We start from the raw sequence: 19,085 nt of genomic DNA, 5'->3' as shown, positions 1-19,085 counted from the left end.
ATCGGACCCTCTCGGTAATATAATTCTATTTCTATTCCACCGATCATGCATATCATATAAATTAAAATTTCCTTCAATATAAGTGCTATAACATAAGCATTTTGGGGGATGTGGAGAGCCATACTTTTATATGAAACACTTTATCTTGATTTGGAGTCCTTGTGATTTATGTTGAGTTCAAAGAATTATTGCTATATATTGATTTAAGGGAGAGAGTCAACCTATCCATGCAGAAGTCTAGAATTTCATTTCTGGGTGATGAAAAAGCCATTGTACAAGTAGTTCAAGGGGAAAGTTAAAAGAAAATGGACAATCTACCACATCAAAGTAAATATTTGATTGACCAAGTACATTTAATTGCTAAGCATAAGCAGACTTATTGAGGAACAAAAATTCCTCTCTAGAAGGTAGTACATTTTCTTAAGTAGGCTTTGCAATAAATTCTGATTTAGTGTCTTATATTGATTCTGGTAAATATGGTATTCTACAATACCTAATCACATAATGCTCTTATCTTGGCCTTCTCAAATTGAGCCAGAATCTGATATTCTTCAAATATCTCATTTGAAAGATCTGTATGGGGATTTTGTCTAAAAATAAGCGCATGCTTCTACATTATAACCCATTTTACAATTTAAATTAACCTATAAAATTTTAAAAATAAAAATTTCTAATTAACCTGCAACCAAGATACATTGTAATGCTCGTGAGAAATTACTGCAGTGAAATGTTGCTGGTCCATCTCAAGAGCTGAATGCAACTTGGGCATTAAACTAAAGTTGTTGATGCATAACTAACTGATATAGACACCTTGTTGTTTTTCATCTAAGGACAGGGGTGGGTTCCTCTCAGTTCGAACTGGACCGGTAGTGACCCGTTAGTGACATCACAATGACATCACCAAACTGGGATTCTTCGGTGCCGGTCTGTGGGCGGCGCCATATTTTTTATTTATTTTTTAAAAAATCATTTTTTAAATTTAATTTTTCTTCTGCGCATGCACAGAAGCTGGGTTTTCAGCATTCTGCGTGTGTTGCCATTTGATTTTTGGCGTGTGTGTGTGTTAAAAATTGGTGGGGGTGCACTCCAGCCACAGAGTAGGAAGGGAGGAAGTGAACCAGCAGAGAGGTAAGTTGGAATCCACACTGACACATATATCCCAAAAGCAACAAAAACCACATACAGTGTTCCCTCAATTTCCGCGGGGGATGCGTTCTGAGACCGCCCGCGAAAGTTGAATTTCCACGAAGTAGAGATGCGGAAGTAAATACACTATTTTTGGCTATGAACAGTATCACAAGCCTTCCCTTAACACTTTAAACCCCTAAATTACCATTTCCCATTCCCTTAGCAACCCTTTAGATTATCACTCACCATGTTTATTTGTTAAAGTTTATTTTAAAAAATGTTTATTAAAGGCAGACGAAAGTTTGACGATGACATATGACGTCATTGGGTGGGAAAAACCGTGGTATAGGGGAAAAACCCACGAAGTATTTTTTAATTAATATTTTTGAAAAACCGTGGTATAGACTTTTCGCGAAGTTTGAACCCGTGAAAATCGAGGGAACACTGCATTTCCAGAGAAGCATTGCTGTGCTCAATAGCGCCCAATTCTTTTTCAAATTAAAATCCGAACAGACAGCAGCTCGTATTACACTGCGAGTTTTGCTTTGCACAAACATTTCAGATGCTTAGAGAGAAGTTATGAATTGCAAAGCTGCTCGGCTTGACTGCCAAGAGGATGAAAGCCACACAAAAAAAAAAAAATCAGGGGAGGGGGAGGGGAGATGGGAGAGAAAGGGGTAACTGCAATGTCATGCTTTTTTTGTTTTTAGACACAGTAGCTTTGTTGTAACATTGTTATTGTTGCAGAACACACTGCATGCATTTTGGCTAAACAGATAATAACAGTTTTAAAAAGAAATCCAGAACTGACACAAAGGCCCAAAATTATCCATATATGGAATTCGTGCATTGCTGCTCTGCAAAACACAGGCTCAGATCTGATCTCAGACTATTATGAATGTAACGAAAACTCCTCCGACCAGCAGGGAGCAAATGGGGGCCGACATCACCAATTCTGAAATGTCAGCAGAGACAGCCCAGCTGCCTCGGAGCACAATTCAAGACAGCAGTTGTTGCTAATGGTATTTAATGTCTTTAACAATTTGTAATATTTGTAACATTCTTAGCAGACATAAACTCATTTAAAGATATAATTATTCTATCTAAATGATGATTTTGTTCATTTAGTGCAGTTTATGACCAAAAAAATACACGTAAAGAAAGAAGTAATAATAATAGAGGCAAGAAAAGTCCTGCATTTTCAAATAAATAGAAATTAAATCAGTTATAGGCAGTGTACTTTTTTTTAAATCTCCAAGGAAGAATTTTTCAAAATGTGGAGGCTACTCCCCTTTAAAACCCATGATCCCATTTCAATCCAGTAAACCTGAACAGAAACCTAGAACATGAAGTATTTGGGAACAACTTTTAAGATTTGAAGAGGTAAGTAAATATCAGTTTCTGGTGCTTCACCACAGACTGTAATTTAAAAAATACATATCTAGACAGAAGCGGATATTAATTATTTTTAAACTAGATAAGAGTAAGCATAATTTGGCAAATAATAACATGGTTTGCACTGCAATAATATTTATAATTGTAATTTTTTACTTGGTCTCACAGTAACTTTAATTAATTCATTAATTCTATGCTTCTTCTATGCCACCCAATCCCATGGGACTCAGGGTAGCTTACTACAATAAATAATACAGTACAGTGTTTAAAAAGTCAAATATACATAGTAAAAACATTAAAAACACAATTATACTAATAATTAATAACCGTTTACAAACTGTCCTATCAGACACACATGTTTCAAGTTTCAAGTTTTATTGGATTTATATGCTGCCCCTCTCCGAAAACTCGGGGCGGCTAACAACAATCATAAACAATGTACAATAAAATCCAATACTAAAAGCAAATTTAAAACCCCTTAATATATAAAAACCAAACATACATACAAGCATACCATATATACAGTTGTGACGACCTAGGGGGAGAAAAAGTCTTAATTCCCCCATGACTGGCGGCAGAGGTGGGTTTTAAGTAGCTTACAAAAGGCAAGGAGGGTGGGGGCAATTCTGATCTCTGGGGGGAGTTGGTTCCAGAAGGTCGGGGCCGCCACAGAGAAGGCTCTTCCCCTGGGTCCCGCCAAGTGTCATTGTTTAGTTGACGGGACCTGGAGAAGACCCACTCTATGGGACCTAACTGGCCGCTGGGATTCGTGAGGCAGAAGGCGCATATTAATGTATATGTATATGTATATTGCACATACATACCAATCACTCACAGTTTGGCCATAACTAGATGTAATGCTCACGGCCCCCAGGCCTGCCGGCCAAACCAGGTCTTCCCAGCCTTTCGGAAGGCTAGTAGGGTAGGAGCAGTACAGACACTGGGGGATAATTGGTTCCCTAAGGCCGGGGCAGCCACAGAGAAGGACATTCATTCATTTCTAGGCTGGATGTGGAGTACCACATGCCTAGAAAATGCTGCAGTGACATTAAAACCTGCATCCCATACATAACTTAGAGGTTCAACTCTTACCAACAAGAGTCTCTGCATGTATATGTCTATATCATATACCGGTATATCAAATCAGCTCCCTCCAGAGATTTGCACTGCCCCCACCCTCCTCACCTTTCACAAAAGCCTTAAGACCCATTCATGTCACCAGGCCTGGGGCAGTTAGATCATGCCCCCTCTTCTTTCTGACCGTTAAATGTTATGTGCGGATGTGATTGAGTTAATTGACTGTTTTTTAAATGTAAGGGGATTTTAGCTTAGAGTTCTTAATTATTAGATTTGTACACATGTTATTGTATTGTATTTGTGAGCCACCCTGAGTCCTCGGAGAAGGGCGACATACAAGTCTAATAAATGAATGAATGAATGATAATAATAATAATAACAATAATAATAATAATAATCATCATCATCATAAAAGTATTTTGTTGATTATAATAACTATTGCTGTTTTATATTAGACCAACCATGCAAAGTTGCTGGTGTTCTACCCCAGTGCCTCAAACCAGAATGAACAGCTTAAACTGGTCCGGAATATAGCAATGCAAGCAGTGGTGAACCTGCCTTGAATGGCCACATGAAACATCTGCTTTGCAAGCTATACTAGTTCCCAGAATGCTTCTCTATATCATTCAAGGTGTTGATTATTACTTATAAAACTTTATAACACATGGCATAATGTCAGTTACTTCAGAGACTTCTGGTTGGCCCCTTGGCCCGTTTTTCATTGTCCCCATGCTTCAGGCGGCTTCCGGGAGAGCGAAAATGGCCCAACAGAAAATTCATTTCCAAACTTCCGGTTGGCCTGTTTGGCCATTTTTCGCCATCCCCATGGTTCAGGAGGCATCCCTGAAGCCTGAGGAGAGCAAAAATGACCCAAAAAAAGAGCTGAAAATCAGCTGGCCAGCACACATATGCACACTGGAGCTGACATAGGGCAACAACTTGCATGCCCTTTGATATGGCTCCACGTACCACTTGAGGCATGTGTGCCATAGATTCGCAATCACAGCTCCAGGCATTTTCAGAGGCCTAGCTGTCTTCTCAGGGTAGGGTGGTTGGAATCTTTCTCTTTGGTATGTACGTTCACATATGTTGAGATGTACTTGTCTCAATTTGCCTTTTTAAAAAATATTCCTTTTTACATTTTTGTTTATTCTGGTGTACTTTTGTTGCTATATATTTTAGTTGCTCAGAGTCAGCCTGGAGTTGAGAAGCTCTAACGCTCAAACAAACAAATAAATAAAAACTTTTCCTCCTCAATCACAAAACTTATCACAATTTCCAAAAATTGCTTATCCACAGAAGGAAACGGCCACCAGAGAAGTGTAAGGATTACAATAATTTACTTCTTCCAGACATAGTAGACATTCACTTTAATGGGAAGTGATGCATGCAGACCATCATATGACTGGAACCTTCCCTTGTTATTTAGAGGTTTCTAAGTATTTTAAGTCCTGTATATTTTAGGATGAGTTCATCTAAGACACCCTCTATTATTCTCTGAATTACTTAAAACTAACATAATCTGAATGACTTGATTATCATAACTACCACCCTTTACTAAACTCTTATGTCACACAGCGACCTTAATTATTAAGTAAGGATAATAACTGCCCTCCTAGCAGTCCAAGTCCAACATTAACTTATTTAACCAAGGCTATGAGTTCACATTATTTTTTAAGAACCAAAATAAAGACAATATTAAATTATTATTTTATTATTATTATTTATTAGATTTGTATGCCGCCCCTCTCCGAGGGCTCAATGCATATAGAACACAATACCTGTGTAAGGCATCTTAAATTTGCATTAATTTAAACTTAAGCTGTACAGGAACATTACCTGCTATGTACATATGTATACATGTGTATACAGATAAATGGATGGGTGGATATATGTCTGCATGTTATGTGCACCTATATAACTCTTCTTCCATTAGTGAATATTTGTAAACATTTTTTCCAATACCATGTATTGATTAAAAAGCAAAAGCAACTCACACATGACATTGGAAATGAGGATAGAATGATAAGAGAGGCTGCATTTGAAGTGACAAAAACTCCATCTCAAAAATAAAAGGCTGCAGAAAATATAGAAAAGGATACTGTATTTTCAGCAGGCCAAAGCTTTCTCTTCGATAATGGTTTGATTTGAGTTTTTAATCAAACATAAACCGATTACTCTGTATTTGAAATTGCAATTGAATACACTGACAAATGGTGAGATGAGAAAATAGTGAGCAAGTGCTATTTTTCTCCTGCCATTAACAGCAGAATTTAGAGTAATCCATTCCTTAATAATCCTAGAACAGAAGAACTGCCTGTTGATTGCAGTTTTGTCTACAGACTTGAATAACTTTATTAGGGATAAAGGCAGCTTTTTCAGTATAGAAACACATAGATCCATTGAACCATAACTCTTAGGACAAGAAATCCTGATATATCTGGACCATGCCAAGTTAAAGAAAGATTTATTTTATTTATTTATTTTGTCCAATACGCAATGAGGGTTTTAGTGGATATATATCTATATACACATAGTAAAATACATGATGAAGGTTATAGAGGAGATACATATAGTAAAATATATCTAAGAAATAATAGAAAAGAAGATATAGGAATAGAACATATCAATGAAAGAATAGAAGAAGATATATAGGAATAGAAGAAAGGTATAGGAGATATAGGAGAGCAATACGACAGGGGACGGAAGGCACTCTAGTGCACTTGTACTCGCCCCTTACTGACCTCTTAGGAATCTGGATAGGTCAACCGTAGATAATCTAAGGGTAAAGTGTTGGGGGTTTGGGGATGACACTATGGAGTCCAGTAATGAGTTCCACGCTTCGACAATTCGGTTACTGAAGTCATATTTTTTACAGTCAAGTTTGGAGCGGTTAATATTAAGTTTAAATCTGTTGTGTGCTTTTGTGTTGTTGTGGTTGAAGCTAAAGTAGTCGCTGACAGGCAGGACGTTGCAGCATATGATCTTGTGGGCAATACTTAGATCTTGTTTAAGGCGTCTTAGTTCTAAACTTTCTAGGCCCAGGATTGAAAGTCTAGTCTCATAGGGTATTCTATTTTGAGTGGAGGAGTGAAGGGCTCAACTAAGTGAAGATGATCAACTAAGAAGATCAAGTTAAAGAAAGATGATCAAATAAAAATAAAATGCTTGTGAAATGCCAACAGAAGGACTTCTAAATTCAAGTCCAACTTATGGGCTTTCGGAGAAAATCCCAAAGAGCCCACTGGCCGTAAACCAGAAATCAACAGTTTTCTTCTCATATAATAAAATCACAGCAGCAGAAAGGTCCAACCAGTTCACAGTACTTAATATATTTAGCTGCTCCAGTGCTTTCATATTCTGAGTGACAAAATGTTATGAGAAAGGAAATTAAAAACTGAAAAACAATTAGTTTTCAATGTACAAGCATCCCAAGAGTATGTCAGCGCACTTATATTTGGTAGGATGTGGTCAAAATCTATTTTCTAACTGATGAGATGTGAGCAATGATAGGTTTGCTTGCAAAGTAGTCTCTGGATTAGAGATCATAACAGAGTAGCATGAGCCAACAATGACAGACTGATGACTCTTTGGTGAGCATCTGCTTAGGAAATGGTCTGGCTGTTTCCAATACCCTGATTTAAACATATGTCTATTATGCTTACACATGGCAAAGGGATTAATATAAATCTAAAACCAAGATTGTTTTTAATAGTCTGGAATGGATCATGGTTAAAAACAGATATGGAGAAAAGGAAGTGGAAAAAATAATAAAAGAATGCTCTTACTGTTCTTTTATATAAAAGCAAACACAGCGAGAGTGAAGCAATTAGATTCGTTTGTTAAGCATGCCCAGAAAAGTATCTGATGGAATTCTAACTGAAAGGAAACAAAGATGACAGTGACCACAAATCTGGAAAAGTGCCTTGAAACTTATGGTGGCCAGTAGTTGTGCAGACTATATTTTTGCTTTTCAACTGTTAACTGATAAATTGCATGAGAAAGTTACTGCACAGTTGTCATTTTAAGGAAAGTGTATTAATAAAGTAAATAGCTGGAGTTATCACAGAATCATGAACAGACTTCAAGAGGGCATGTAGTCCAATCTTTTGTTTGAAGATTGTCATTTAGATACTTTCTTTTAATATTAGATTTGTTACATTGTATATTGTTGTTGTTGTTATTATTATTATTATTATTATTATTATTATTATTATTGTGAGCCGCCCCGAGTTTGCGGAGAGGGGCGGCTTACGAATCTAATAAATAAATAAATAAATAAATAAATAAATAAATAAATAAATAAATAAATAAATAAATAAATAAATAAATAAATAAATAAATAAACAAAACAAACAAACAAACAAACAAACAAATAGTATTGGGTCAAAAATTAATGTGTGTTTAACAAACCTAGATGCAAAGTAATTGATCAAACAAAAGAAATACACTGAGGTAGTTTGATTATATAGGAAGGAAGAATATAGACTGAAATGGAAAATAAATATAGGGGGGGAAAGCTCATTGTTAAAGGAGAACTATAAGAAACAATAGTTGGATAAGGTTGAGGGGATCCTGGAAAAGGATATGTTTGCTTAGGTATGGAGAGGTTTAATGAATGGTGAGTGGGTAAAATAGTTTTAGCTACTTTAACTCCACTCCCTCCTTTTATCTATTTCTTTGGGTTACTATTTTTACTCCTTTTCACCTGCTTACATAGCCTTGCTTATTTCAAAAAAGCAACAGAATGCTAGGTATGTATGTATAAGTACAGAAACCAAAGTGAAGGGTTTTATTTTCTCCTTCAGTTCACTTTGCAAAGGAATTTATCACTGCCAATTAAAATGCAAGATGGAAAAAGAAATGTGGTTCATTTTCATTCTTTGCTTTGCTTAGTTTTAGCTGTCAATTAAGAAATAAATTTATGAAGAATTGTGTGAGATATGTCAGATGTAGGCAATGAACTCAAGGTTCAGTAAGTCAAGCCATACTGTATATATATATTCTACTAAATGAAGTATGATAATAAGCAAGAGTGGGCTACTGCCTGGACGGGGAAGAACACAGTGGGGTAATGAAAATGGAGCTCCATCCCAGAGCACCCAATTTGCACTGAAAGATGTTGAAAGAAAATGCAGGGTGTCCTGCATAAGCCACGGCCCTAGTGTGGTAGTAGACTTTATTTTTTGTAGCCCTTCACTGATAATAAGCAATATACTAAGTCCCATCCAGGACTGAACAATAGCACCTGCAGACTGCTTCCTATGCTGACTGGAGAATTCTGGGAGTTGAAGTCCACAAGTTCTAAAATTGCCAAGTTTGAAGAGTTCTGCATTACAGCTTCTGAGCAATTCAGCAAAATGAATTCGTCAACAGAAAGCCCCATGGTGCACATGTGGTGGACAGAGGAAAATAGCATGCTTTTATTTGATCTCCCGAGATTAAAGAATTTGTAGTCCTATTGAAAAATATGTTGGCAATATAGGAAAATAGTTTGTGACTTCTGCCTGAGATGGAAGAAGCAATACATTTGCAAAATAGAAGCTTATCCTTGGAAAGAACAAGCAGTAATTTGTTACCATTTTAAATCTGAGCTCATATATGGAAATAAACAACTTTTACAATGGGATGTACTATTTCTTTGGTTAGTGTGTGATTTTTTTTTAGGCTTTATTAAGATTCTATTCAATCAGAAGAGAGCTAAATTTGGTGACTGATTCAGAAGCATTGTCTGCCTATTCTTTGAACTGTAGAGTATAACAGATTGGTACTCCTGATTATTTTTTTAGAAAGATTTTGTGTCTTTTCTACGCCTTATAATTGGTGGGAAATCTGCATATTTCCATTAATTTCAGTAAACGGTATACCCCTCTGAATCATTATGAGATGAAGGAAATCGGATTCTCCTGTTTAACATAAAATGACAGCATCAGCAGGGTGTTCTTCTGCTTTATAATCCCCAACTTGACATGCAATGACATTATCCTGCAGAAGGCAAAGGCAAATTATAATTCTTGATGTAATTACAGGTTTAATGGGAGGGGGAATTGATACGGGCAAAGTAACCCTTCCCAGCAGGTCTTTCTATGAATACAAATAGAACCACCAAAATCTATACTGTGAAATAGCCCCAAAGAGACAATTCATAATGATGCATTATATATGAATACCAAAGCTTAAATTTTGGAGTTGTCTTGTTATCAATGACTGTTTTGATCCTCAAAGGGGGGAAAAAATCCGTTGCCAAGCTTCTTTATTTTCAATAGGGCAAGACAATATTCTGAACATTTATATTTTTTATTTGTGGAATCCTCATTAGAGAAAATGTATCTGAATGAAATGTACCCAAAGAGCCCTTATTGTAAGCTCTTTCTATATCTTTCAGACAGGTAGTATTTTAAAAATGCATTTAACAGGAAGACTTCAAAAATGCAAATAAAACATGTTTACTTTCAAAAGATTGTAACTTTTAAATTCATCAGGAAAATAAAACTACTGTATTAGAAACTTCCTTATTCTACAAACAAAGGTAATGAAGAACATTGCAAAAAAATTAGGCATAATTCTTTTATATGGGATGATTTAAAAGAGTGGTTCCCAAGGTGGGGGGCACTACCCCCTGGGGGGGTGGAACACTTAAGGGGACAGTAAGAGGCAAGGAGGGGGGCAGGGGGCACTAAGAGGGCCGGGGTTGGCAGGTGGGTCGCCATGCTTTCTCGCTACTTGGCATTTCCAGCTCACCCACCCCATCCGCGACCTATATAACGTGTTTCCGTGCTGATACCTTGCCTTGCTAATGCCTTGCCTCATCGCTGCTCGCTCGCCCTGCCCCTTGCCTACCTTAAGCGCTGAGCCCAGTCAACCTGCCAGCTAAGCCTACCCCCCTGTTCTTGGCATCAGCCGAGCGGCTGGTCTGTTCCCGCTGCCTAATGGAGCAGGACTCTGCAAGGCTTGTGCCGTTGCATGCACCATCTCTCCAGATGTTGGGCTATAGCCATTGAAGACAATTCATATCATATAAGATACTTCAGTAACATCTTTTAATGTTACTGAAGCATAATAAAGAGGGCCATGGAAATATTTACTGACCCCTCGCATCCTGGACATAAACTGTTTCAACTCCTACCCTCAAAACATTGCTATACTGCACACTAAGACAACTAGACACAAGAACAGATTTTTCCTGAATGCCATCACTCTGCTAAACAAATAGTAATTCCCTCACCACTGTTAAACTATTCACTAAGGCTGCATTATTATTACTATTAGCCTTTTTCATCGTTCCTATCACCAATCTCCTCCCACTTATGACTGTAACTTGTTGTTTGTAGCCTTATGATTTATATTAACATTTATTGTTTCCTGTTTGATTATTTGTACTCTATGACAATCATTAAGTGCTGTACCTCATATTTCTTGACAAATGTATATTTTATTTTATATACATTGAGAGAATATGCACCAATGACAAATTCCTTGTGTGTCCAATCGCACTCGGCCAATAAAGAATTCTATTCTATTCTGTTCTGTTATGTTCTGTTCGGTTCTATTCTATTTCAGTATTTAATCAATTTCAGACAGCGCGATAATGCTAAGGAGGTAGGAATTTTAGCAGAATGTGCCTTTCCTGCTCTTCATGTTTGTCTTCATCTCCCCATGGCTCCATCACAAGCACCAAAAATTAAGCATAAGGATCCTGATTAAAGAATGCTCTTTAACTACTATGAATAATTAAACTTTCAAATATAATTAGATTAAAAATATGTGTAATTCATGAATCATTTATTGATTAGAATTTTTTTACATCAGTTAAGCATAAAAGTAGCTTCACTCTTGATGAGTTATTTGGTAGCCAAAGTTTAGACTTTTGGAAGCAATCCTGCTGGGAAAAACTGAGAAGCAGCAGCATTCCATAATGAAAATTAGGCGATACTGTATTTACAATAGTGCACAGCTCATAAATTTTTAAAAATATTTTTGTATCATAATTTTCAGTAAGCAAATATTTATATTTGAGAATTTAAAGTTAAGGATCAGAATTAAAAGCTAAGAACCTCCTTGCCCCACCCTTCCCAGTTCAGAAGATAACAGTTGACATTAAAAGCAATTTTACTGGTTGGATTAACTGTGTTTGGATTGTTCTTCTTATAGAAGTAAACACAATCCAGAAGGCTTTTAAGATAGCTACATTCTGAGCCTCATTGTTACTGTGCATCAAGGGACTGATGCTATGGCACCGTTGCTAATAGCAACTCCTCCATGGGGAAACTAAGCATTGATCCATTTGCATGAGTCAGCCAAATTAAACTAAGCTCCGGCTTCTGTGTCTCCATTTTCTTTCTTGCTAAGAATAATAACTATAACAACTACCACTGAAACTTTAGCCACAATAACAGGACGGACATCCAGAGTCCTTGTAAGATTTTGTGATTAATAGAAGGCTTCCAAAAGTTTAATCTGTTCTACCCAAAGTATTACAGAATTGCATTTCTTTTCCAAACCCAGCAACTTCCAAAGCTTTTAAAACTGCTGTGCTTTTCTGTACTGATTAGATGTGAAACTTGTCACTTTTTTTCAAGTTTTTTTAATTTTTCTCCACCATACGTCAAATAATTACATCCATATACACCAAGCATAATAATAAAGAAACATCAAAATTATCTTGCCTTGACTTCAATCCAAATCTTTGCTGCCAATATCTGCCAGTCTAAGCTTCCACTTTTTAATTGATTCAACCTTCCTTTCCCTTCTTCTTCTCTTCCCCATCCTTCTACTTTCTTTAACTTTCTCTCCCCCTTCCTTCTCCAATCTCTCCACCCCCTATATGAAGCCTGTTACTTGATTGGAGACGTTTCCCTCCCTTGTATTTGGGTGTATTTACATGCTTATACAATCTAGATTGTAACATGAAAAATACTTTCACTTCAAAATATTGTTTTGTGACATTTGTATACTTTTCTGTAATGAAATTCCTATAAAGTTAGTAAGAAGTATAAATACTTAAAAGAAAGATTAGTAATTTGTTAGACTGAAGAGGCGGTACAAGACTTCTGATTTGTGGGGGCCATAAACTTTATATTTGGACTCTCCTGCTCATAAAGTTTATAGTAAACACAGGAAATGTTTAAAAACAAGACATATGAAATATTATAAAGCTTTTATACAAACATAATGATCTATCAATCCCAAGTTGGACTGACTACTGACTATTAGAGTTGTAGCGCCCCAAGAAGCTTGCGAGGTCAGGGATTGGGCTTCACACAACAATTGGCTCTGTGCTGCGCTGCATCTTTTATTTATTTGTTTGTTTGTTTGTTTGTTTGTTTGTTTGTTAGATTTGTATGCCGCCCTTCTCCAAAGACTCGGGGCGGCTCACAACAGCAATAAAACAATATAGCAGTGGAACAAATCCAATATTAAAAAACATATAAAACCCTATCATTATTTAAAAAAACCAAACAGCGCATTCATACCAAACATAAAACAAAGTATTAAAAAAAAACCCTACTTGCAAACTACTTGCAGTCCCAGTGCTGCAGTGCACTAAGAAAACCCTTTGCGCTGTACTATGGAGATAGGTTGGGGCTGGGTTTAATGTTGCAATGCTGCTCAGGGGGCTCCTTGCATTCCGCCAAGAATGCACACACTGCACACACTTCCTCACACTGCTGAAATGGGCTGGGCTTTGCACTGTGACACAGAGATGTCTTGCAACCTCCAAACCCCAGTGCTCCAAAAGGTCTCTTTGTGTTGTGTGTCTGGCTGGGCTAGTTTTGGCTTTGCGCTGTGCTGTATCCAGGGGTGGGCCGCAGGCAGGACGGGGTGGAACAGTTCCACCACTGTGTGCACAGCTTCAGCTGACCGGTGACAGTCACTTCCTGGATTACTGGTCTCGGCTGGGCTCTCCTTTTTTCCCCTGCTGCTGCTGCTGTGCGCTCCTCGCTTTTTTCCCTCTTTCCTCCTTCCTGGCCTTGGATGAGCTTCCCTCTCTCCTGCACAGATCCCCTCCAGCCTCACATGGCCACCTCCTGAGGCCAGGAAGGAGGAAAGAGGGAAAAAGTGGGAAACGCAAAGCAAATTGTCACCCCAGCAAGCGACACAGGTAAGGTTGTAAATTGAGGATGATGATCCTCAAATTGATGATCGTTCAAGCCACTCCCACCAGGTCACATGGCCAGCAAGCCACTCCTACCCATGACCATCAAGCCACACAGTGTGGCAGTAAAAATGTTGGCTGCCCATTACTGGCTGCATCTCATGTGTCTTACAACCCCAGTGCTATGGCTTGCCTGAACTGCAGCACAATAAACAGCCCAAGACCCAAGCAGATTTAGCACTACTTGATGGCCCGCAAGACCATTTTGACCATTTTGGATGGCCAAAAAGGGCAGATATGGGTGGGGAGGGAACTAGAGGAAGTCTTTCACCGAGGCTTGGGGCTGGGAGTGATCAAGTTGGGAATGATTTAGATTGGGGTAATCCTCACTGGGTGGACTTTGGTTAATGACAGCAAAAGGAAGCCATATGTGTTTAAAATATTGCTTCCTATAATTTCTTGTTTAACTAGCACAGTATAAAATAGTTTTAATATCTAAATTAAATGGAATAATCTAGACCAGGAGTGTCAAACTCAGTTTCATTGAGGGCTACATCAGGATGGGCCAGGGTGGGCGTGGCCAGCTCAACGTCAGTATCAGGAGTACCTGCAGATGCCTGAATGGTCTGCCAGTGAAAACAGCCTCCCAAGTTCAATTTTTGGCTACCACAGCTTCCTGCAACCCTCTGCCAGTGAAAACAGAACTTGGGAGGGATCCCCCAAGCTCCGTTTTCACAGGCAGAGGGTTGCAGGAGCCTATTTTCACTGCCAGAAGCACTGCGGGCCAGTCCTTCACTGTTTCCAGGGTGGCCCCACAGGCCAGATCTAAGTACCCTGCAGACCAGATCTGGCCCCCGGGCCTTGAGTTTGCCACTTCTGATCTAGACTAATTTCAGGTCATCCAGCTAATGTCTAAATAACCCCTCCCCCCATATTTATTACTGTTATGCACTTAATTTTACTTTGTATATTTGAACAAAAGCAGAGATTTGCATTAGTTTACATTTATATAATGATCTGAAGAGTAGATTTTAATATCTTAGTTAAAGTGAAAATGTTATTTAGTAAAGAATTATTTAATATAGAATATAACTGAAAGCCTGTATCTTGTGCAAAGATTTGGTATCTTAGATTTATTCCAAGAAAGTTGCATCTCAGGATGTTTCTATGATTTCTTTTGCATCAGGAAAAGTTTAATATAACCAATGTGGGATCTAAAACACATGCATCCTATTTACATCTGTTCAGCCCAAATCCCATTAAGCAGAGGCCAAATACAAAGACCATGTTCCTAATGCGCTTATCCTAAAAGTAACTGTGGCACTGCATATATTCTTTCTTGAGAGGCAAAGAACTATGCAAGCTTTCCCTAATCTAATCCTCTAACAGATGTTGCACTGCAAGAGCCAGCATCACCAGCCAACAGAGAAGAAAATGATGCATTATCCCACCACTGAATTGGGTTGATCCTATACCTCAATAAAGATCTGGGAATATAAAACTGTGTCTATACGTGAAGTACAACAAGATGCTAAAGTGAACTGAATAACTGTAAACTTCAATCCTTCTTTCCCCCAAATTTTAATAAATGGGAGAGAAAGTTGATCCCAAGATTTATTTTTATTCTCAATGAAAACTGGATTCTTATCAATAAATGGGATTCAGGGTCAAAATGAAAATGTAAAACCTCTGCCTTATTTTATGAATACAGAGACATAAAACCATGGAAATTATACTGTAAACTTATAATTTCCCATTAATTAGTAGTCTCTCCTTAAATTCACGAAAAAGAGACAATCCTAATTTCACTCATTTTATATTACCTCCCCTTCACTGCTGTTTTCACCAATCTCAATTTTTAGTGAGACTTCCAGCTATTTAAAATTTGCCCACTCAGTTCTAAAATAGGAAGACCCATTACTCATTCTGCTTAATCCTTCCTAAAAGTGCGATTCCTATACATTTTGAAAGGATTTTACAATATATAATCTGCACATTGAACTTTGGACATGTTGTATATATTCAAGGAGTAGGAAGCATTTTATAGAACTTGAGCATCTAATCTAGGTAAATATGTAACCCTCTCTACAGCAGACACACAAGCTTTACTTAAAATGAAGCCTGGGATAGAAAAGTGGCATAATAATCATAATCTTTATTCCCACCAATACCTATAATATTTTTTAAAGCCAAGATTCAACAGCTTTTGTAATTTAAAAGGAAATACAATTTATTCTGATCCCACAGAAATATTTATTTGTAGTAAAACTAAGAAACAATTAATATGCAATGAAATTGTACCATTTATTTTATATTTTATTTTATTTTATTCGATTTTTATGCCTCCCTTCTCTTTAGACTCAAGGGTGGCTTACAATATGTTAGCAATAGCACTTTTTAACAGAGCCAGCATATTGCCCCCCACAATCCGGGTCCTCATTTTACCCACCTCGGAAGGATGGAAGGCAGCCGGTGATGAGATTTGAACCACTGACCTACAGATCTACAGTCAGTTTCAGTGGCCTGCAATACAGCACTCTACCTGCTGCGCCACCTCGACTCATATTGTTTCTGCTTTTATTAATGCAGAGAATTGCATTGTCAAAATGTTTATGATGATTCTTAGTCATCCTAATCAGAGTCATCCAGATTTGAAAAAAGTGCCTTTGGGAGTACATTGTAAAAAGTCAGCAACTCACATCAAATTATTCTTTTATTGGAAAACAGTAATGTATAATTGAGTTATTCTAAGAACAGAATTCTTTTTGCTCAGAACAATATACCACATGATTATTTATATGCTTATAGCCCAACTAAATAAATTCCATGTGAATTGATTTTCACTGATCTCATCAACATTTACTTTCCAGTAAGTAAGTCTGGAATTATAGCCACAGGCGGTGACATCAAGCTTACATATTGGCTTTTGTTGTCCTCTATAAGGCTTTCTTTAAAAGAGAGACAACACATTTTACACTATGACCTTAGATACAGTATATTAATCCAAAGGAAAACCTCAATTGATTTGCTCTCTGGAATGTGAATATAGGATTACAACCGTATTGTGTTAATGGAGACCAAGACCTATTGTGCAACAGGTGTTTTAAATTAATCTCCACCAAATACAGGCAATAACAGAAAAATAAACCTTACCTCTCACATCAGGAGAGAATCGAGCGGAATGGCGAGACACAAAAAGTTTAAGTTCTTGATCCAAGTTGCATTCAATGAGGTTTGTGTCCCATGATCGGATACCTAGATGTTAAAAGAAAATAAACACGTAGTTAGAAATTAGTAAAGAAATATTAATTACTATTGTTAGCTTTCTTTTTCCTTTTACCTAGAGGAGCTTAAGGTGGAAATCTTAGCACGCCTTCTTCCAATTTCCCCTCAAGGTGGGTTAGGATGATAAGCCAACTTTGGGGTTGGACCAAAGTTATTTGGCTTTTCCCACAAGCACTAGTATGGAGTAAGGATGGAATCCTGGCTTTATGTTGATTCATTCATATTCTCTTCCTCCCTGCCTCCCTCCCTGCCTCCTTCCCTCCTTCCTTCCCTCCCTCCCTCCCTCCCTCTCTCTCTTTGGAACAACTTGCCACAACCAACTTTCTGTGGCCAATTCACCATGGCCAACTCACTGCAGGACAAGTCCTCAGGTCCAACTCATCATGGGACAATTCTATTTAATTATTTAAAATAAATAATCATTATTTTATTTTTTGCCATTCACATTTCATTCTGTCACTCCTTTTTCATCCCTTCAATTATTCTATTCCATTATTTCTTTCAAATTAGTGTAGCTCTTGTCCTTGCAATGAGTGGAACACAGCAAGTTGGACCTCAGTTGGCCATGGCAAATTGTCATAGACCTCCCCCTCTCTCTTTCTCTCTCTCTGCATGTGTGTGTGTAGTTTGGTGGCAGCACCTAGGATTTTGCAACCGTTTTTATATTTTGTACTGTTTTTGTTGTGGTTTGTAAGCAACCTAGCATTACAGTAAATAAGATGGGCAACTATATGACTCTTTTAAATAAGTAAATAGAGTAAACCACTTCAATGGCTTAAATATGGGTTTGAATGTGAGTCCCCCAATTCTAGTCCAACATTTTATTCACTCTCAGATTATCTTTACATATGAATGCATGGATATATTTAGATTTTATTTTTTTAAATACATCTGTCAATCCTCTACTCTAAACACATCTTGTTTGCTAAATCAGTTTTATTATTCCCCTTACCAAGCTTAGTCCTTTACCACCCAGTCTCTCTAATATATCTTTATTTACTTACTTTGTTTAGAACTCTGTTCCCAGCAAAGCTGTTTTTAACTTGTTTTATTAGGGAGCAGGTTTATAGGATGGTAATGTGGCATTTACAAAAGGATGATGTAGCTAACCGATTTGCAACATGCTATAAAAACGCTGAACTAATTGTTTTATGCTACTTGTAAAAACATTTGTTCTAAATCATTATGCTTTAAATATTTATGAATTAACGTATGCATTTGTAAACCAGGATTCTTTCTCCCTACAGAAGCACTCAACCACATTACAAAAAGTAACAAAATTAAAGTAATCTGTCATTACAATCACAGAATGTCCATCCCTACAACAACTACAAGTAGCACAAAGAAATAAAAGAAAGAAATCTCTTCAGAAATAAAAAATAAGGGAAGAACAACTGAGTGAAGACAAGACACTGCTGACCTAAATTTTGGAGGATGGGAAGGTGGTGGTATGATAAATTTGGGGATCTATTTGAGCTTAGGACAAACACTTTGCTAGTAGTGACCAGGAATGTATCCCAGAAAAGGCCGTCATTAGTGCGCTGCTCAGATTTATGTACCCAGCTTATACATACAGTGTACACAAACACTTTTTTGTGCAGATGTGTTTACTTGGAATTTCAAAAACATGTTGTGATCCTGCCCAATTACCAAACAGCTACCCTGGGAAAAATAGCCTGTTGCAACACTGATCAGAATGCTACCTGCCATCTTCTTCACAAAATGCTCCTACCTGGTTAACTCGGCCCCTTTTGAGCTAGGTAGGCACAATTCCAAATAAAATGCCCATCTTTTTAGGTTTATAACACATAAAGACAAGAAATGCATAAAGTTCTGGCAGCAAGCCTTCAGTAGTGCTATCACTCAGAGCTTTCCACCAATAACGGTATTAATCTCTGTTCAATGGAGATAGGCAATGTAGTATTGCTTAAGTATTGTCTGACATTAATGATTTTCATCTCTCACTATTGTTTTAAACCAGGGGTACCCAAATTAACTGGGCCATGCAAACAGTGCGCCTGGGTGCAGAATTCCATTTGCGCATGCGCAGGATAAAGCTGGATGCGCGAAACATTTTCTTCCCATATCACCTGCCACCAGAGGT

At 37.5% G+C, this 19,085-nt stretch overlaps 1 protein-coding gene across 1 annotated transcript in view; it reads right to left on the bottom strand.

Moving 5' to 3' along the window:
* MAP1B (microtubule associated protein 1B) overlaps window positions 1-19,085 on the bottom strand; it is a 72,979-nt gene that overhangs the window by 45,008 nt on the left and 8,886 nt on the right. Inside the window, exon 2 of the mRNA XM_070743115.1 lies at window positions 16,850-16,951. Within this exon, the coding sequence (XP_070599216.1) occupies window positions 16,850-16,951 (102 nt within the window). The remainder of the gene's footprint in view (window positions 1-16,849; window positions 16,952-19,085) is intronic.

This window comes from Erythrolamprus reginae, chromosome 2 (genome assembly GCF_031021105.1).
Source record: "Erythrolamprus reginae isolate rEryReg1 chromosome 2, rEryReg1.hap1, whole genome shotgun sequence".
In the NCBI taxonomy this organism is placed as follows: domain Eukaryota; kingdom Metazoa; phylum Chordata; class Lepidosauria; order Squamata; family Dipsadidae; genus Erythrolamprus; species Erythrolamprus reginae.
The sequence above is the reverse complement of the archived record's forward strand: the minus strand, read 5'-3'. Positions and strand labels throughout refer to the sequence as shown.